A 21,038-nucleotide genomic window follows, 5' to 3' on the forward strand; every position below is an offset into this window, starting at 1 on the left:
AGCTGGAGTGGTTTCAGGGGCAGGGCCTTTACTGCTGCACTGTACCTACTGTCCTGTGATGTAAGCAAGACACCACAGTGATAGGCATGCTGTCAGAGGTCTCCCTCTCTCTCCTCTGCTCCAGAATGGATGAAGCCTGGTTCCAGGTGCAAGGGTAATCTCCCAGCCTGGAGATCTCCCCACTGTATGAGGCTAGGACATGGCTATCCAGATTCTGCTGTACCACTGCAGCTCAGGCCAGCATAGCTTTCAAATATTCACAGTTTGCCAGGCACTTCCCCATCCCCCTGCTCCTTGTGGTAGCCTTTGCTGCTTCATGGAAAATGTGATGACTCGGCAGCCCCTGAGTTTCCAGGCCTGGTTCCAGCTGCTGGGTGGAGAAAACTTCTGAAGTTGTTTTTGGGTCTGGCACAACTGAAGGCTTTGCTGACAGGGGGACAAAAGGGGAGCTCTGGCATCCCCAGCTGTAGGCGGAGTCTGTGTTCTTGCCTGTGGCAAGCATGGTGTCACCAGAGTGGTCAGGCAGAGAGCAGCACTAACATATAATGAGTGGCCTCTTCCGTCCAGTATGGAAAGCTGCTGAGCCTCATGGCGCCAGGGACAAGGCCTGGGTTTGGCTCCAAGTAGCAATTCAGGCTGCTTTCCACCACAGGCATAGCCTGAAGTCCAGCTCAGAGCAGAACTACTGGGTCCATGGACAGGAATCAAAGTAGGCTTACATCTGTGGGACTGGCATAGACATGGGTTAGAGTGTGATGCTGCTAATGCCAAGGTTGTGGGTTCAATCCCCATACAAGGCTATGCTGAGGGTTGGACTAGATGATCTCCAGAGGTCCCTTCCAACCTTACCATTCTATGATTCTATGTCACCAAAGTCAGCAGGGTACCAACTCTGCCTGCCCTGTGCTGCACCATCAGCAACACACAGAGGCTGGAAAAGCAGCTGGGCTACTGCTGAAACTGAAGCACCTAATGATCAGCCCTAGCCCAGAGGGCAGCAAGGCAAGGTGCTGAGGCATCCAACCAGCCAATGCTCATGCAAGCCACAGGATAACCTCTTCTCCTACCCAGAGAAGCATGAGGCATCAGCACAGCATGGCAGGAGGTTCCAGTGGACATAGGGAAGACATGCTCGAGACATTCCTGCTCTACTCAACAACCTGCAGACTGAGGAGGGTAGGAGTGGTCTTTTGGTGCTCGGACAATGCTCAGAGAAACTAATCTGGTAGTGGAGTTGTATCCCCAGCACAGGGAGCTGGCAGCTGAAGTTGTTTGCCAACAAGCTCCTGAGATGGCACCACCCACCCACTTCCCTGGCAGCTCCATCCTGCCAAACCAGGATGGCTGTGTGTCCCTGTTTGTTCTCTTCACTGTTGGACCCCCTTGCCCATCTGTCAGACAGAGCAATTCCAAGGAGCCAAAATATGGGGCTCTATCATTGTGGCCACAAGACCACAGGAAAACCTGTGGTCCAAAAGCCAATGATTTTCTCGGCCTGCAGCTCTGCAACACTCCCAGTTTTGCCAGTGAAACGTGGGCATGCACTTCACAACTCTGCCAGCTCCTGTCTGTCCTGAGCCACGACCTCTAGTACCATGCTGCTGTGCACAGCTGGATACTGAGGGTATCCCAGAGCATGAAACACAGCTAGTGTGACACCAGGGAAGGGGTTTCAGCCCAGAGCTGCAGGGATGGAAGCATAGCTGACAGGCCCTCAAGAGTACACCCCGCACGGATCCAATCTGTCTGCACAGCAGCAGTGCACCATGGGCATCATACATACTATGTAAACAGTGACACACTCAGTCTGAGCTTCCAACCTCTACTAGTTTCCAGCCCTTAAGCCTCCTGTCCTAGAATGCAGGACATCCAAGGACTGGGATACCAAATCCTTGGAGATTTATGGGAATGCTCCTAATCCAGCAGGGAGACAGTTAATCTTGGCATGTCTAAGGCAACTGAACCTGCTGTATCGTACAGTGGCTGAGAGCTGTTCTGAGATGCAGGGAGGGCAGAGCAAGGGTAAGAATGGAAGGAATCTCTGGAGATCTTCTAGTCCAACCTCCCAGCTCAAGCAGGGTAGAAAGAGAGTTGCAGATCCTGTTCCCTTCTGTGCTTGTCCCCATCAACCTGGGAACTGTCAGGAGGCTTTGGGCATGGATCTGGGGTTGGAAAGGAGTCACAGTTTGGGGCACTTGAGAATAGTTGCCCCTCCATTTTATCTTTGTTCTCAGTTACTTGCTAGAGCCTTCCCAAAGCTTTGGCCCAGGCACTTGGGGCAAGTCTGGCCCTCACAGGTCCCACCTGATTAGCTTCAGAGCTTCCATGGGAGAGAATCCACCATCCTGTTGGCCAGTTGGGGGATGAGTCCCCGTGGGATCCCACCCTAACATGCCTGGGGCCTAACAGGCTCAGGGGCTCACAGAGTCTGGCAGGGCTTTAATAGCTACCCTTTGTGGCCATGCTGGCAACCAGGAAAGGCTCCCAGGACTTCCTGAATAGATGCATCACTGAACCTCTTCCAACACTGCTCCAGATCTCCAGTGCTGATGTGAAGACAATAGCATCTCCACTCTGAGTCAGAGCTGGCAACCAGCCACATATTGCACAGGCACAACACACTACCACACAGTGCATGGCACTGTGCATGGCTGGGAAGGCACAATGAACTCCCAAGAGCAGCATTGCAAAGCACATCTCCTACAGCCCAAGGGCAGATGTGGCACAGGTCAGAACCAGCCAATGCTTCAAATAAACAGAGCAGAGTCCAGTCACCTTTGCACCCATGGGAAACAGCACACACGAAACTCTCACAAACCCCCCACAGTTCCAATCTGTCTGCACAGCAGCAGTGCACCATGGGCACCATACAGAGACACACATCTCCCACGTCACCAGGCATGACCAAAGCTCACATTCCCCATCAGCATCATGCACAAACACACAGGCATACAGAGATAAAGGGTGTGTGAACATTCTGGGGATAGGGATACCTGGCAAAGTGCACAGCACCCTAGATCTACACTCATGCCAATGCCTCCTCCATACACACAAGCCCAGCTGCTGGAGGCTGTGGCCCGCCCTCTCCTTGCTGGGGGCTGGTTTGGCACTCCCTTCCAGCTCAGAGCCGCCATCTGGCCTATCCTGTCTCCTCCCCTCTCCTCCCCTCTCTGCACCAACACCCACAACTCTGCGGAGCTCCTGACAGCCAGACAGGGCTCCAGCATTGCAGAGACCTAGCCACAGCACCCCGCCGCCACACACACACACACATACACACACACACACACCCTCCAAGCCCCCCTTCCCCCCTCCCCCGGCAGGCAGCTCTCTGTCTGCAGCACACACACGCTCCACAGAAGAACAACTGCAAAGTCACCGCAGACAGACACAGATTCACAGGAACAATAGCAAATGCTCACAAGGAGACGCGCACGCACGCACACACTGGACCTCTCCCAGCCTGGAGGCGCACTCTGCCCCTGCCTAAGGACAGCTGGCAACGCTGATGTGCAACGCGCTGGCATGCAATGCCTGCTCTCACTGATGTCATCCTGTCCCTCGAGCTTGGGAAGCATGTGGGGACACAGCCCCTTGCTGCCATGGCATAAAGGACTAGCTGGGCACAGACACCACTAAGAAGCTCTCCCAATTTGCTATTCCTTTATTCTGCAGCTGCCCTGGTTCCAATGCAACTACTGCTCCTGTCACTGCTTGTCCTGTGGGAACCATGGCTCCTGGGAACCCTGGTAAAGGTAAGCCCTTGTCTCTTGAACCCTTCATTTGTCTGTGCGGGATCTTGGCTCCACATTCACTGGCAGTAAGGGGCTTGCATAGTCCTAGCACACTGAGGAATGACGGCATATTTCTGGGCTGCCTCTCCAGCCATGCAGCTGCACCAAATTAGCAACGTTTGCAATTATGAGCTGGCTCTTTCCTCTGCTTCCCCCCATGACTATGCCCTCTCGCCCCAGTGCCTGAGATCAGAGCTTGTTATTGCTGCCATGGCTGCATGGCTCTTCTTCCCAGGAACTGGCTGGTTGCTATTCCCAGGGGGTCCAAATCCCCCTCACTCCCCTCCACACACACTCCCAAAGGCAATTGGTGGAGGAGCCAGAAATGAGTCAGACACAAGAGCCGAGGGGGAAATAACTACAGAAAGATGAGTGCTCCTCTGTGGCTTGTTGCTGGACAGGGAGTGGATAGAGATATTTCCTTTAATGTGGAGGGAACTTGCCTCAACTTAAAGCAGAGCACACCCTGCTTGCCCCATTTGCCAGCAGACTGTGGAGAGATGGGTGTTCCGAGAGTTTGCTGAGCACCCATTGTGGGGCGGAGGGTGCTAGATGCTCTGAACCTATTAGGCCAAGCCCTTGCTTGGGAGCCTGCAGGGGATGGCAGCTAGTCTGAGTTCTGGGGCCCCTTCATCCTTCACCACGGCCATGGGAAGTGGTAGTACCTGTATAGGTAATGAGATTGCTAGGGCCTGTCCTGAACTCACTCCTACCCAAATCTTCCTCTTATGCTCTGATAGTTTCAGTGGGAAGTCTCCACACCATGGGCAGTGTCCCACGCATGTCTGCTGTCCCAGGACACATCCAAAAGGCCAAGGCATCCCAAAAGCTATGTCTGTCTCCCTGCCTTGTCTAGGGGAGGGCTGCCATTAAAGATGACCTGTGCTCTCCTGGAAAGACAGGGTCATAATCCCCAGATGTCATGGCTGAGTGGTACCTATGTCCAGCTATTCTGATCCCTGACCTGGCCCGCATCACCTGTCCTAGCCTTTAGTCTCTGTTTGGACCACCTCACCTCACCTCTGTCTCTCTTGATGACCTCACTCCCCCAGGGCGAGAGATGCAGCCAGATGGCATGGGCAGGGTTGGAAGGACAGGATGCACCAAATGATAGAGGTAAGTCAAAGATCAGGGAAACAAGGAGCTACCTTGGAAGTGGAGGATGGGCTTGGAGTCAAGGAGCTGGTAGATGAACAAGTGTGCTGGACTAGGACTTTTGGACATAAAAGTAGCTTTGCAAATATCTTGCATTAGACTCACTGCCCATTAAAGCTGATCGTGACCACAGAAGGGGAGGGTGTCAGCTCCATCCTCTTCTGGCACCTAGTCTCATGGGGGCCATGGGAACAGCCCTGTTTCTCCCAGCAGAGATGAGCTCCATGGAGGGCAGCATTTGGGAGAAGGAAAAGACTCCAAGCTCCCTTCTTCCCACAGAGCATCAAGTGGGCACAGCAGCGATGCAGCCACAGGTCCCCTACAGGGAGCCTTGGAAACAGTCAGGTGGGATTGTGCTTCATGGAGCTGCTCCATGGCTGTGTCGTGCTGGCTGAGGAGCGACACAGCCATGCTTGCTCTGCATCTAGTGCTTCCTCTTATGTGCTTGCATTTGGCTCATTCCCCAGCACTGCTCTGGCCTGTTCCAACAAGCACTCTCCCAGATAATCCACAGGCAAAATTTAGGGCACTGAATGTGTCTGGATGTGGTCGACTGTGATGTGGTTAACTGAACTTAGCTAGGCTTACATGGGCAGTATTATGGCCATGAGTCTCGGAGCCAGATGATGTGTCTGGCCTATTTTAGGCATTAGTGTAGCTTTACCATAGACCAGAAGATGCCTGGGAAATGACAGACGGAGGAAGGCTATTTAGTTTGTTGGAAATAGGACCATCAGACAAGCATGGGTGGAGAACTCCTACCTTTAGGGGACATGAAAGATCCCATAGTGGAAAACAATCCTGGCCTGTCTAAAGCTTCTTGAACTCTGTGCTGGGCATAGCTCATCTGGACATCTTCGGGAGGAGATTACGCAGGCCCTCAGCTCCATGTGCGACTGTGACTGGGTCTCTGCTGACAGCAAAGGGAGCCCAGGACAACTGGCCCAGGTGTTGATACCTAACTCACAGACACCCAGCTGCATTTACGTAACCCTTCCCAAGCAGACTATTTCCGTGCCTGTGTTTGAATTGCTCAGGGATGGCTCTCAGAAAGTGTTTTCTGGGACCTGGCTCCCTTTGCTCCCTTTTTGGCAGTCTAGTTTTCTCTATTCCATTTGCACCCTATCTATGGAGTAAAGCTCTCTTTAGCCTAGCAGCAGGCTCCAAATGACAGCACTACATGAAACAGAAATATAGTTATGAAAGCTTCATGCCTCTCCAGTTTTGTAGGAAACCTGCACAAAACACCTGAACAGTCCAGAAGATGTACCTGGCTCAAAGACTCACCCCACACTATTGCCCCTCTGCTGCATAAAGGCAGCCACTGACAGGCCTTTGGGGCAATACCGGTGCTTGTTTAAAGCTTTTTTGTCCTGCCAGATCACATGTAAGTCTGTTACAACACATTGCACATCATAAATTTTAAGTGCTAATTATTGCACAAATGTCCTATTAGCACTAGAACTGCAGATCATCCATGGTGTTTCCCAAAGGCCAAAAACAATAGAAAGCCTGTCGTTAACAATGATACTGAGGAGTGGAGAGTGTGTGACAATCTGTTAGCAGAGTGCTCCCCATCAGGGGCTTGTGGAGGCCTGACTCCATAACAAGGCAATGTGGAGGCATAGAGGAGTAGACATGGTGTGTGGAGGGGTCACATTACCAGCTTGGTCTCAACAGATAGGCTCTGTCTTGCTCTCTTTTGTTTGTAGGCAGTTTCTGAAAAATTCTAAGAGCAGGGATTCAGTGGCATTTTTGGCCATTGACCCACATATTAGACAAATCTCTATATGCCGTTTCCCATTCCCAGATGCTCTCTATCTGGGTGCCACAGCGCTGGCCCTGAAGCCACAGCATGCCGATGATGCCACTGCAGCAAGTACAGGACAGTGACACACCTTAGCAGTAGATTATGCAAATCTGGTGCCACAATTCCTGCTCTCCCTGTGTCTTCTCTACACTGAGCAGAGCAAAGCATAGCATTGGCCCCAGATACCTGGGTGGCACAGCAGGCCTCTGAATGCCCTGCACTGGGTGACCTTCACTGGGCTATGCTGCAGCCAAGTGCAGGACAAGCCCCAGGCCTGTTGCTTCCTAGCAATGAGTCTGATTTATCCATGTTTTGCAGGGACCAGAGTAGACATCTTGTCTTTCTCAGTCCAGCTACAAGTTTAGAAAGAACCTCCCTTGCCCTCAGCCTCAACAACCCTGTCTGCTCTGCACTGGTGACAGTGGGGTGTCAGTGCCTGGACCCCTCAAGGGCAGCCTTCACCATCTCCTTTGTTGGGGCTCACACAGAGACAGGTACTGCTGCAGGGAGAATAACTGCCCCACTGCCATTTCCACCCTGTTCTCATGATGTCCTTTGTTTTGCCCCTGCAGCTGCGTCTAGAGCTCTTTGATATCTTTTAGGGTGCCCATAGCAACCAAGGAAATACCATAAGATGACAAGCAGTGGATTATAACCAGACAAGGCAGCATTCCAGCCATAAACCTGGGGCTATCTGAGAACAACACAGGATGGCCTGAAGCTAGAGGCCTGGTTTTTGTCCACCAGAAGAGATGCTCTGTGCTTAGGAGAACCTCTTTCACGTAGTGTCTTTGACCTTCATTCCAAAGGGTTTTCAAACACTCTTGTGTTTCCAAATGCTGCTGAGACCTTGGGGTTAGGGGTATCTGGCTGCAGTGCATCAGTGCCCATGGAGTTGGCCTGTGTCAAGAAGTGCAGAGAAGGTTGGTGGGCTGGGGAGCCTGGCCCCGCACACTGGCTGCCCTCTATGCTTCTGCTGGGTCTAGCAGCACCACAGCTCTCTGCTGAGGCTTTCGGCTTTACCTCTCCAGGGACCTTTCTGAACCTCAGCGTGAGTGACTATGGCCGCTCAGACTCTCTCCTTCTATCCTGGGATGAGCCAGAGGGGGGTGCCATGGGATATTCACTCACCCTCTCTTCCCTGGCACCGGACATGCTGCTGCAGAACAGATCAGTTGAATCCAACAGCACCAGTTTCTGGTTCCACGGGCTGACACCTGGCACATGCTACAAGATTAAGATGACAGCTACTCTTGCCTACATGGACATCACCAGCCAGACAGTCACAGGACAGACAAGTAAGAGATTCCCCATGGACTGCAGAGTCAATGGGTCTAAGTACTCCTTCCTACCCTATCCTACCCTACCCTACCCTATCTTCACACTGGTTTGGAGGGGGCAAAGTTCAGGGCTATGTGGAATCCTGTGAATCCACGGGGAAGTTGGGTCATTCCCCACTTCCTGTCAGTTATAGTCCTTTCCTGATCCCCAGGACCCATGGGATTATCCTCTCATCCATGAGGAGGGAGGGTCCTGTCCCTGCACCTTGCACTAGTCAGTCTTCTCCCAGAATAATGCAACAAGTGATGGACCAAACCATGATATGGACTCTGCAAAGAGCTAAGGGATAGAAAGGGTCATGCTTGGAGGTCTAGAAAGAGGTACAAGGAAGTTATGTCAGCTCCATGATTTTGGCACACCTCTGGCAAACACTTGTTTGTGCACCAGCCCTTGCTCTTGGCCTTTCCTGGCTCATACCAAGGGACTAGGGGAAGGAAGAGCAGGGCTGATAAGTCTGTAGCTCAGGTGATGACATTAGCCATTGCCTGCTTCTCTCCAGAAGATTGTTGAGTAAATCAGTGCAGGTGAAGGTAGAAAGCCTGCTAAAGGAGGGCAGACCAAATGCAAGGGGTTGGCTGGAAGAACAAATGGGGAGAAGATGATGTCAGATTGCCATAGTGACTAGGAATCCATTTGGGAAGAGCAAGAGTTGGCTTACAGTACAGGGCTTACAGTAACGCAGTTGTCAGGCTCCACATGCCTGGAGGAATGGAGGGCCCTCACGCTGGATGAGCTTTCAGGCAGGTGTTGCTGGCCTTGCCTTTGTCAGTGCACATCCAGCATGTTGTCCCTGCCAGAGCTTCTCTGCCCAGCTTGAAGAGATTGTGCAGAGACTGATTTAACACCCATGGGAGACCAGGGGGGCTGGCAGGGAGCTAATGGGGCTGTGCTTTGGGTATTCAGTCTTGTGGTGGTGGTCAGTGGGACCTCGCCAGGTGAGCTGAGAAGCCACTGTCCCACCAACTCCTGGGCAAACTGGCAGATCAGACATAGCAAGGCAAAGAGCAAACCCTGTCTGTGCCATGCCTGACCTAGGTCCTTCACCTGTCCACAACTTGAGCCTGAGCAGTGATGGGAGATCTGCTGTGCTGCATGCCTCCTGGGAACATGCCACTGGGCAGCGAGACAGCTACCACCTTGCCCTGTACCACAGCGACTCCCAGACGCTCATGAGAAATGCATCCATCCTGCCAAATGCCTCTACATTCCTGTTTGATGGGTTGTTGGCTGGCAGTGAGTATGCCTTGAAGGTCAGCACACTGTCTGGAGCCAGCCAGGCCAGCACCAGTATCCATCAGTGGACAGGTAGGGAGGGATGGGTGTGCCTGCCCAAAGCATAAGGGAAGGGAAGGGATAGAGGTTAGAGTGGCTTTGGCAGGGGAAATGCAGCACGTGTGCCAGCTGGGCTGGCAGAGAGGGGGAGGAAGACTCCAGCTAGGATGGGAAGTGTGCATAAGTTAGGGAGCATCTGGAAAGTTTTCACATCCCTGCTGTAAGCTGAGAGATTTGATAAGGGCCATCTTTGCCCAATTTGTCAAGCCAAAGGGAAAGACCTGACACCTCAGTCCTGGTCTTGAAGAACAAGCCCACAACTCAAGCTTCTCTCCTCTATGTCCCCACAGGAGAAGGGCAGTATGGGGATCTTGGCAAAAGACCTTGGCTGGTCAGAGCTGTGGAAATGTTGCATTATCCAGACTGCCACCTTCCTCTGCCATGGGACCTAAGAAAATATGAAAGTATGGAGGGACCTCAAGACCTTTTCAGCCTGCCTGAGAAGGAATGTGGGAGCAAAATGCTGCAGCATTGCAGCAATGCCCCAGCCAGACCTTCAGCCCCTGGGCCAGCATAGAGAGCACCAATGGGTAGAGGAGACCCTGGGGAGGGAGAAGGTTCTTGAGCCCCGAGACCTATTCTGCCACTGCTGAATCTCACTACCTCCTGCTTTTCCCCTCAGCACCCTCCGTCCCCACGCAGCTAAGGCTCAGCCCAGGTTCCAGCACCAGCCTCTTTGCATCCTGGACTGGTGCTGAGGGGGCTGCCTGGCTGCACCTCACGCTCCGCAACCTCCTCACCCAGATGGTGACCAAGACCCTCTCAGCCAAGAGAGGCCTCACCAACTACACCTTCCAGCACCTCTACCCTGGCACCCAGTACTGGTTGGGTCTGAGTGCCATGGCCGGGCCTTACACCATGATGGGGCCAAATGCCACAGCTTGGACATGTGAGTACAGCACACTTGGGTTAGGGGAGGTGACCTCAGTTACCATTTATTTGTCTTTAGGCTCAGAACAGGCACTGCAAACCAAGGGCTCAGAAAACAGAGAAGATCAGTGAAGATCTGAAGAGCTGACTCTGTGCCTTGGTGACCATGGCTGTCTCCCTGGTCTTTTGTCCAGCCTTTGAATGTAAATGTCTCCTGCGAGAGCCCTGAGTGCAAAGGGCAATTCATCTTCTTGAATCCAATTTGAAGTTGCTCCAGAACCTAGCTCTGGAGCTCTGTGATAACAGACAAGGGGAATGGGGAAGCAGCAGAGCCAGGGAAGGTGAACAGCCTGTGAGTCTAGAACAAGCTGGAGAGTGCCCCAGAAGAATAGGAACACCAAGTCCTATAGAACCATGGGCAGAAACAGGGCTGCAACATAGGCTTTGAAGGAAGCCAGAGATGGCGGTCAGGGAGGGAACAGAGGGACAAATGAGACACAAGGAAAGGGCCTGGTTGTAGGACCAGTGTCCCCTTTGGGCAGGTGAAATCCCACTGCCTGGTTTGCAACAGGATAAGCCTGACTTCTCCCTGAGGATGGCTGTGGAATGGCCAGAGCCTAGGCACCAGACCTGACTGGTCTGCAGTACAGCTGGGGCCAGTCTCTCATGTGCCTGGGGGCTGTCCAAAGGCCCAAGAGGAAATGGGGAGCTAGGGGACAGCAATTTAGCGGGTATAAACTGGAGGCTTCTAAAGTGAAGCAGAGTTTTGTCCATCCTTGGTTGCTGTCAAGGGTGTGTTTTGGTAGCACCTGGAAACCTGCTTTAATGGATGTCCTTACTGCACTACATGCTATACACACATAGCCAAGGAATACAGTCTCTGGCAGGTCAGAAACTGAGGACAGCACTCCCAGATCCCAGCTAGTTGCCCCATTTAGCCCCCTGGCCTTCACCTTCTGATCTCTGGCTGATAAGGCCCCTGAGAAAGGATAACTTCCATCATCTTCCTTGTTTGCTGCCAACACTATGTGCACTGCCTTGTGAACAGTTCTTGCTGCAGACTCACTTTCCCAGACCTCTCCAGGAAACCACAGGGAAAATGAAGAGAGCAAATGCAGCCTCTCAGATAGTGCAAGATTCATGCCAAAAGCAAAGAAAACGGCCTTCTGTAAGGAAGAGCAACAAATTACGGAGATGTCAAACAACTGCAAACTCAAAAGTTCCTCTGCCCAGTGGCTCGGCCTGGTCCCAGGCAGAGACAATGGCTGATCATTGCCAGGTGTACACTGAAATCTGAGGACCTGGGAGCCACAAGATAGCAAGACAGCTCTTTCCTGTTCAGCCTGTTAGTCCAGAAAGCTGTGGCATGGAGCCCACTCACTGCTAAATCTGCAGCTGGGATTTTGGAAGGTTTCCACACCCCCAGCTGGTTTGTTTCTGCTATGAAGTGACTTCAACTACATCTCTGCAGTTACTGTCTATGGCTCTGATTTACCGGACCGCAAAAAAAAATGTCTTTGGTGCCAGATACAAAAGTCAGGGGCAGCCAGCCAGCAGTTTGATCTAGGCTAGTTCCCGGGAATATCAGCAAACTCAGGACAGGACACAAATGAAGATGAGAGGAATGTTTAGGAATTTCCCAGCAGGGCTGCCAAACTGATCTAAGCTTCACTAGACCAGGAATGGTTGCACTGGGGAATGAAAACAGCATGCTCTAGCAGAATGTTTAAGCCAGGCTTGTAATGGTCTTCCAAGTAAGGGAGCCGGGAATGATACTCAGGAGCATGTGGGGAGATCTGAGGATCTCGTATGGCATCTGCTCACACAGCAGTCTGTCTTCTTTGACTAAGCAGGACTGGACAGGAATGCAGGTGTGCCATATACCTCACAGCCCAGGACCTTCAGGCTAATAGGCTGTCCTTAAAGCTACAAATGCTTAAAGTGCTACAAAGTAAATCCTGGGAGGGCTGGGTTTGGGGTTCTGTGCACCTTGTAATCCAGACACACACAATATTGTTCCTTTCTCTTCCAGACCCCCTGAGCCCTGGCAATGTGACCCTGAGCAGCATGGAGGAACAGAGCTCCTTGCAGGCTCACTGGAACACCCCAGCAGGAGAGAGAGACTTTTATCTGGTGACTCTGCAGGAGGGAGAGGATGGTGCTCCGACCAGGAACATTTCTGTTGGAGGAGACAGCAGTCATGTCACCTTCCATGGGCTGAGCCCTGGGAAGCAATTCTCTGTCCAGGTGACAGCAGTGGCTGGGCCTTACCGGGCTTCTGCCTACAGCATGCCTACCTGGACACGTAAGTAAAAAGTCTAAGAACACCTCTTTGAGGCCATTTCTGCCTCGCCACAGAGGGACCAAGTTCTTCAATGCTGATGCCCAAAGTGAGGCCCATGGGGAGGGAAAGGGATGACTGCAGCAGATGGCGGAGATGGAGTTGTGTGGTATGATGGCACCTGGTCTCAAGAACAGGTGTGGGTCAGAATGACAAAACATTCTGCATCATGGATCCTCTTGAACAGTGGATATCAAAGCCTGTTGCAGACTCATGCCAGATAGTGTCAGGCACTAACCAAGCCCTGACCCTATTCAAAAACCTTCAGATTTAGCACTTGACAGGCATCAGGACAACTTCCCCTCCCTCTACTCACAACAGTGTGGTTCTGTGGATCCTGAAGCATTGTCAGAGCCATTAGAGCAGACTGGCATCTGTCCTGTACTCAGTTCCTCCTGGGTGAACCCCAAAGCCACAACCAGTTCTTATCCAATTGCCCCAAGGCTGCCAACCTGGGAGGGAATGACTGGAGCTCTCTCAGGAAGCACAGGGTGGGGAGGCACACACCCAGCCCCTGTGCTCAGAGCAGTAAAATGGTCTCCCTGCAGCCCTGGCTACCTGTGCTGTGGAGGGGACCACCACAGACTGTCCTGAGGCTAGCTGCCTCATCACTGCCCCACCCAGTGATGTGCATGATCCCATCTTTATCTTTTGTAGAGCCATTGGCACCATCCAGCGTGAGCCTCTGCAGCCAAGGTAGCTCCTCCAGGCTGCTAGCCCACTGGCAAGAGTCAATGGGAGAGGCGTATATGCTGGCCCTCAGTGCTGTGGAGCACCCTGTGAAGAACAGCTCCCTTCTCAGAGGTGTCACCAACTTCACATATGAGGGCCTTCACCCTGGAACCCTCTACAGCTTTGAGATCAGCACTGTGGCTGGCCCTCACACCTCTGCACCTCAGCGCATCACTAACTGGACATGTGAGTGCTACAGCCCTCACCCCAGCCAGCCTTTGGGGTTCTTGTTGGATTCTGCCCTTCCCAGTGTTCTCATGCCTCAGGCTGCGTGAAATCACAGATCCCTTGCAGCTTCACGCGATAGAAGGGCAGAAGGCTAGGGAAGAATGCAGAGCTATGGTTGGATGTACGCAACCCTGGTCTGCATCTTGATTGCATAGCATATGGGTTAGCAGAGTCCAATGCCCTCCTCTTCCCTTCATAAGAGAAAGATTCACCCACTGAGGTTCCCACTCCAGCTGAATTCCTCAGGCTCGATCTACCCTGAACCTGTTCCCTTCCACTCTGGTTCAGGCTGTGCTGCCCACATAGCCTTCTCTTGCCATGTTGCATTGGATTCTATGCTGCCCCAGCCCTAGGCACTTTGGGGATGCAACCCCCCACACACACCCCCACTAGTCTGTGGGGGTTAGAAAGGGTGATGGTGATCTGTTCAGATCTCATAAGTAGCCTGAGAGCTTGGCCTCACTGGGATGGGTGTGTTCCTAGGGAAGGGCTTCACATCAACACATCTGGGGTTGCACCTGGGCTAAGTGGCCCCTGTCAAGCTATAGCTGTGACTCTAGACCTTGTCTTTCCTAGATCCTTTGCCCCTTGAGCAACTGACCCTCACCAATCAAGGCCTCAGCACCTCTCTACAAGCTTCCTGGAAAGCAGCTTCTACTGGCAGCACTGGCTACACTGGCACCCTCTGGGAGACCAAATCCCAGAAGTGGGTCAGAAACATGACTGCAGGGAACAACTTGACAAATGTTACCTTTGAAGATCTGGTCCCAGGGCGACAGTATACACTGAAGATGGTTGCCATGGCCGGACCTTACAAATCTCCCATGCGATCAGCCACAGACTGGACATGTGAGTGCATAACCCACCCTCAGAGAGGGGCAGGACTCCTAGCCAAACCCTACTGCAAATTGCAATCACAATCTAGCCAAAAAGAGCAAAACGTTTTCAGCATAGAAGCAGGGCAGAGTAGGGTATTGGAAACAGGGATGACTAGGCAGAGGAAGGAAGAGTGGAAGGACAAGCTAAGCCACATTCAGCCAGACTGGAAGCAAAAGGGTCTTCAGTGCAGGACTTCACTAAATGTCAAACATCTCCAAATTTCACCCGGAAAGGTGAGAACAAGGTCCCATGCATGTTGCAGAGTGAATGTCTAGACTATTCTTAGGGTTTGGTATGCCAGCACCAATTTCTAACCCGATTCCATCAGAAACACGCAATCCACAGTGCCCAGGACTTGGAGACATACAGCCCTTTTTGCAGACAGCTCTCCAGCCCCCAACTCCCCTGTATTCTACCTCTGGAACAAGGAGCTCAAACTCATGCTAGGGCAGACATGGGGGTCTCCTGAGTCAACACAGCACCGCATCACCAGGCAGCAGCTTCCACCTCCACATTATGGCAGCTCCAACACAGCTACTTTTCACTGTCTGTATGTCTCTTCTTTCTCAGACCCTGTGGCTCCATCCGGTGTGACCTTGACCAACACTAGACGCCCATTAGGACTCTCTGCCTTCTGGGACAAGGCTGCTGGTGATGTGGACCAGTACCACCTCCAGCTCTACAACAAGAACCTTCCAGCACAAAGGAATGTCTCAGTGGGCCCAGAAACTCAGAATTATACATTTCTGGGGTTGACTCCTGGCATTCAGTACTTTCTGAAGGTGACTGTCCTCGCTGGCCCATACAGATCCTCGTCCTACTTTGCGACTGAGTGGACATGTGAGTGAGGGGTAATACCAGCCTGCTGCAGGGACAAGGCACACTGGCACTGTCCACAAGGTTTACAGTAACACAGACACAGCCAGGCTATCTATATAGGAGGGCTCTAGTGAGACCTGCGTGCTCCATAATCCTGGGAATCAGAGCGTGTGTCATGAGCTAGGTGCTGTATACTCATCTCAGAGCCTACAGCTCAGGCTTTCCCCAGTCATGCTGGAGCTCCTGCTTAGACCACTCATGATTCCAAGACCTGTTTGTGACTGCCAGGAGAGGGATGCAAGAGGGGAAGCACATAGATCCGTCTGGGCCTGCTGCTCCCTTTGCTTAGAGTAGAGCAGCCCACTGTGGAGCTGAATGCTCTTAGTACAGCACCTTCCTGTTAGCAGCACGCTAGGCATATGTATGGGCAGCTTCACAGCATGCAAGCAAAGGGAGACCTGGCAGCCAACTGTCACAGCTTATCCTTTAGTCCTATGACAGAAGTGCAGGCTGGGTCCTGGCTTCTCTCATTGCTTTCTTCTGCCATCTTATGTTTCTCCATGATGTGTCTCCCCCTAGATCCATTATCCCTGGCTAATGTGAGCATACAGCCTGGCCGGAGACCCCAGGAGCTGCATGTGAGCTGGGTAGAGTCAGGTGGTGGCAGAGAGCACTTGGTACAGCTCTCAGTGGCTGAATCCCTGTCCATCATCAGGAATGTGTCTGTTCCCCATGGAGTCACCCACCTTGACTTGGATGGGCTGGTGCCAGGGTCCCAATACCGTGTGGAGATCTTCTCACAGGCTGGGCCTCATCGCAGCTCCTCTCAGACTGCCATTGGCTACACTGGTAAGAATAGGGCTCTTCTGCAACTATCCCCATGCCTGGTACCATCCTGGCTGACCTGATGAGGATCTAGGAGCCAAGAGGATAGTTCCAGGGCTGTTCTGTGGGAGGGTACTTAGACCACATCACTGCTACACCATGGTATCTGTCTTGTACTCAATGTGCTGGCTATCTTTTTGGAACTCTCACAGCACAAAGTGCTCACCTTGAGCCCACCAAGCTCAACAGGGCATCCTGTCATGCCTGCCCCAGCCCTGTGGCAGAGAGAAGTCTCAGGCTGTGATTGCGACTCACTGCTACCACCTGGGACGTGGAGAGCAGGTTTGATCTGCAAGCACTCACTGCCATCAGCCCCTTTAGACAGCATCTTAGAGACTCGCAGTCCTGCAGCTTCCAGTTTCACACCCAAGCTACCCTCAGTCCTGGGCACACCAAGATTTGTCCACTCTAACGCTGCTTCTCTCCCACAGTTCCGCTACCTCCTCTCTCATTGTCAGCAATCCCTGTCAGCACTTCCTGGGCTCTGGCTGTGCACTGGGAGACCCCTGCTGGGCAGAGGGATGGATATCTACTCAGTGTGCATGAAGAGGGCTCCTCTTCATCAGAAAGGAATCTGGATGTAGGAAAAGACAGCACCAACATCACCCTAGCACAACTGACACCAGGAACTTGCTACCTTGTTGAGATCCGGACTGTAGCAGGACCCTACTGTTCCCTCCCCAAGAACATCACTGGCTGTACAGGTGATCATCCACACCACTGTCATGTGACTACAGGTGGGAGAGTTTCAAGGAGTTGTAGAAAGGAATGGGGACTGACGTTTGCCATCTAGAGAGAGGAGAGCAAGAGCAAGGTCAGGTTCCTGATTATGCTGGTCTGCAGTCATTTTCTGCCTCTTGCAGCCTTTTCCCACCAAGTGGGCACAGCATCACTGGCTGGCCTGACACTGTTGGTTGCCTAAGGGAAAGCAAGCCTCCTCTCCAGAGATGGCTACATGTTCAGAACTCAATTTTTCTCTCTCTGAATCATGTCTGTGTCTTTTCTTGCAGTTCCTGCTGCTCCTACAAATCTGAGCCTTACCAACACAGGCAGCTCCTCAGAGCTTTTCACATGCTGGAACAAGCCCCCTGGCAGAAGGGACCATTATCGTGTTACTATATATAGCCTTACCTCTCAGAGTAGGGAGAGGGTCCAGACCTTGAGGCCAGATGCCCAGAATGTTACCTGGACTCACCTGGAGGCAGGCAGCAGGTTTGCTGTGCAGGTCACTGCTGTGAAAGGCTCATTTGAAGCTTCTTCTGCCAATGTCACCCAATGGACATGTAAGTCTGATGCGGTACAGTGCTTTCTTGTGCCCCAGACCCACTATATGTGAGTCTTCAAGAGTATCCCCACCTCCCTCTTTCCCATCCCAAACCATCCCCACAGTGCCTCTGCACACTTAAGCCATTTTCTAGGTCACTAGCCCCCTCTCGCCCCCATATTGGGCCAGTCCCCCCATCCACCTCAAAGATGCTGGGTATATCTCATCTATTTTGCACATCTGCAAGTCCCAAAGATATTGTGCTTGGAGCCATGTGCACTGACTGCCCCCTTGCCTCCATGCTTTTCTGTGGGAGGATCTCTGGTAGCTCCTGCCCTACAGGAGCTTGGAGCTGGAATCCAGCCCATGGTACTGCCAGAGTACGAAGAGCCAGCTGGCAAAGCATACAAGCAATAGCAGTCAGCAGCGAATGGCAGCACACACAGGGGCTGACTATTTCCCTGTTGTGTTCCAGATCCTCTGGCTCCTGCCAACTTCACCCTGAGCAGCCCCTCTGCTTCCACACTGCAGGCCTCCTGGGCAGCAGAGGACAAGGGAGCAGAGGGCTACATGGTGGATCTCTATGACACAGCCTCCAGCAGTTGTGTTGGGCACATGGTGCTGAGTAGGCACACCAGGAGTCACACCTTCAGCAACCTGAGCCCTGGCACTTACTACAGCGTAGTAGTGAGGGCCACAGCTGGGCCCTACCATGCCAGCACCCTCAACCTCACCCACTGCACACGTGAGTATGTTGCAGTCAGGTGTCTTCCACCAGATCTCCTCCTTTCCAGTTCAAATCAGAGGCCATACTGGTCCAGCAAGATCCCTACCTTCCTCTCCTCACCCTGTGCTCATGACTAGTTGCATGTAGCATAGGGAAATTGTGCTGGACCCTGTGGCCTGGCCACCTGCCTCTCAAGTAGCCATCCACAGCCACTGGAGAGAGGGATGACTGGGGCACAAGCAGCACCAGGGAGGAGGGAGTCCCCAGAGGCAGTTGCCAGAGAGGTAAGGACAAAGCCAGCCTTTAGGACCTTGCAGGGCTGATCCACTGCCTGCAGCTCTAGGGGTTTGGTATGGAGATGAGACATCTCCCTTCTCTTCAGCTCAAACATGGCTCCTGCAATGACTTATATTTCCTCCCCAGACCCTCTTCCCCCTGAGGCCGTGCACTTTCTGAGCATGGGACACTCTGACAGGCTGAGTGCATCTTGGAGAGCTGCAGCTGGGAAGCGAGACGGCTATGTACTGACTCTGTACCACGTGAGGTTGAGCACCATGGTAGCAACAGCTTCAATTGGGAGAGACACCCACAACTTCACCTTCATGAGCCTGGACCCAGGATATGAGTACTCCCTGGAGGTCAGTGCCACAGCAGGACCATACCAGGCAGTGGCACAAAACATCAGTGGCTGGACACGTGAGTGCTCTGGAGTTCGGTGGGAGGCCTGGCACAACTGGATAGCCTTGAAGGCAACTGAAAGGTTTACAAAGCAACTGGTGCCTTTGGAGATGTGCATACACATGCATGAAAGCACCACATACTAGTTAGTGCTTGGGCACACTGTTATCCTCACAGACAAAAGGATGTTCATGCATGTAGGCTTGCATAAGGATGCGCTGACATATAGTGGTATCCATGGTGCCCGTGTGGGGACATCCCAGTCCCCATGCAGCTGAAAATCCCTACATAGCTGAGCACTCATACCCCCACTGAGTCTCCTCCAGCAAGTAGAAAACACACTATCATAAAGGTTCATGAAACAGTGCAGGAAGAAAAGGCATGGTCTAAGAAAAGACATGGTCTTCTCAAGAGAACAATCCTCTGCTGTGGAGATGGACCAGTCCAGTACCTCTGCTCATCCCAGAAAGATTTTAAGGCTGGACAGAGCATAGACTAGTCCTGCCCAAGGCTGACTTTGGCAGCTGCACTCCAAGCAGTGGAGTGGCAGAGAATGTCTGGAGAATGTATGTGCATGCAAAAGGGGGAATGGCACTCCAGCTGGGCTATGGAGAGATGGGTGAGAGATAGGAATTGGATGGAGAAGAGCTGGCACATGAGGGGCTACAAAGAATGAGCAGCATTAGAGATCAAGCAAGAGGGGAAGGGAAAAGACAAGAGTAAGATGGAAGAGCATGCCAGAGAAGGCCTGCTGCTCCCCAGCCCTCAGGGAGAATCTGTCCTGCTGTACAGTGTCCCATCAAGCATGTATTTCCTTCTGCATAGTCTCTGATCCCTAATATCAGGTCTGGTGAATCCCAGGTCCCCTGCCCCCTGCCACAGTGTGCCTGCTGAGCGAGGGGCACTCCGACAGGCTGAGAGCATCCTGGGGAGCAGCAGCCGGGGGACGAGATGGCTACGCGCTGACTCTGTACCATGTGAGCTTGGACTCTGTGGCAGCTACAGCTTCTTTGGGGAACAACACTCACAACTTCACCTTCATGGGCCTGGCTCCAGGAAGCAAGTATGTGTTAGAAGTGGTCTCCATAGCTGGGTCCTACTGGACACCCGCTGGGAATGTCAGCAACTGGACATGTGAGTACCATAGTTTTGAGGGTGAACTCAGGCTTTGCTGGGGCAGGGACAGCCTGCCCATCATGAAGGCTCACAGCAAAAAGAATACAAGCATACAACTCTGCTGGCCTTCATGGCAGATCCCAGACACCACCTTAACCCAAAGTAAATGTCAATGCTGCAGCGCTGAGCAGGGCTCTGCCCGTCAGCTCCACAACCCTGGATTAGGTCAGCTGCAGAGTCTGGGAGCTGTGGTTTAGAGGAGAGTTGGTCCCAAGGCACAGAAGAGAGAGCAAGAGAGCAGAAATTGAGAGCTGGACGACAGTGAGATGAGGAAATTCAGCTTCCCTTCTCTTGCAACTGGTTGGGTGCAACCTCTTCTCCCACCCCAGGGCAATCAAGGTAGCTCGCTCCATCTGGAACAGGACTGTCTTTGCTTAGTCAGGCAATAAGCAGTTTTCAGAAGTTGTTTTTAACAGCCTCCAGGTTATTAGGTGCTGCCATCCAGCCAAGATGAACTGCCCTGTCCTGTATGGTGCACTGTTTGCAATGACACTGCCAGGACACCTGAGCAATGTCCTCAGACCCTTCGCTAATACATCTGTCTCCCATCCTGTCTCTCCAGATCCCCTGGCACCACGTAATGTGTACATGACAAATCAGGGATATCCCAACAGGCTGAGCGTGTCCTGGAAAGAGGAGCCCAGAGGACACGACAGTTACAGGCTCCTTCTATACCATGTGGGATCAGGTATCATAGCAGGCAATGCATCTGTTGGGAAAGGCACCAACAAATTCACCTTCTCTGGCCTGGCTCCAGGGCACAAATATCTGCTGGAAGTCCTCTCCATGGCAGGGCCCTATGCAGCTTCAGCAGGGAACATCAGTGACTGGACAAGTAAGTGGCAAAAGCTAGAGGCTTTTGTGTCATAAGTGAGGTTCAGCCTTCATGAGGCAGGTAGGCTCAGCACTTGCAGTGAGAAGGTGCAGAGACAGGGCTGGGAGTTTTGCCTGGAAGCTAAAGCTACTATTGAAGCAGCTGGTTTATGATCTACCTGCCCTTGTGGAGG

General features: G+C 52.5%; 1 protein-coding gene across 11 annotated transcripts in view; it reads left to right on the plus strand.

Moving 5' to 3' along the window:
* Positions 1-3,265: 3,265 nt before the first annotated feature.
* The window catches only part of LOC134150855 (receptor-type tyrosine-protein phosphatase V-like), a 36,581-nt gene continuing 18,808 nt past the window's right edge, over positions 3,266-21,038 (plus strand). For 3 of the 11 annotated variants that reach the window (XM_062594983.1, XM_062594986.1, XM_062594984.1), the window contains exons 1-16: positions 3,273-3,755; positions 4,847-4,910; positions 7,791-8,057; positions 9,136-9,405; positions 10,055-10,321; positions 12,335-12,607; positions 13,301-13,561; positions 14,180-14,452; positions 15,053-15,322; positions 15,881-16,150; positions 16,618-16,890; positions 17,197-17,469; positions 17,926-18,195; positions 18,601-18,873; positions 19,717-19,989; positions 20,594-20,866. In XM_062594983.1, the coding sequence (XP_062450967.1) occupies positions 3,690-3,755; positions 4,847-4,910; positions 7,791-8,057; positions 9,136-9,405; positions 10,055-10,321; positions 12,335-12,607; positions 13,301-13,561; positions 14,180-14,452; positions 15,053-15,322; positions 15,881-16,150; positions 16,618-16,890; positions 17,197-17,469; positions 17,926-18,195; positions 18,601-18,873; positions 19,717-19,989; positions 20,594-20,866 (3,916 nt within the window). In that variant the 5' untranslated portion in view covers positions 3,273-3,689. Of the gene's footprint in view, positions 3,756-4,846; positions 4,911-7,790; positions 8,058-9,135; positions 9,406-10,054; positions 10,322-12,334; positions 12,608-13,300; positions 13,562-14,179; positions 14,453-15,052; positions 15,323-15,880; positions 16,151-16,617; positions 16,891-17,196; positions 17,470-17,925; positions 18,196-18,600; positions 18,874-19,716; positions 19,990-20,593; positions 20,867-21,038 lie in introns of all 11 variants that reach the window. The other 8 variants (XM_062594993.1, XM_062594992.1, XM_062594991.1 and 5 more) reach the window with 8 other exon arrangements.

The sequence above is a fragment of the Rhea pennata genome, chromosome 25 (assembly GCF_028389875.1).
Source record: "Rhea pennata isolate bPtePen1 chromosome 25, bPtePen1.pri, whole genome shotgun sequence".
NCBI lineage: Eukaryota > Metazoa > Chordata > Aves > Rheiformes > Rheidae > Rhea > Rhea pennata.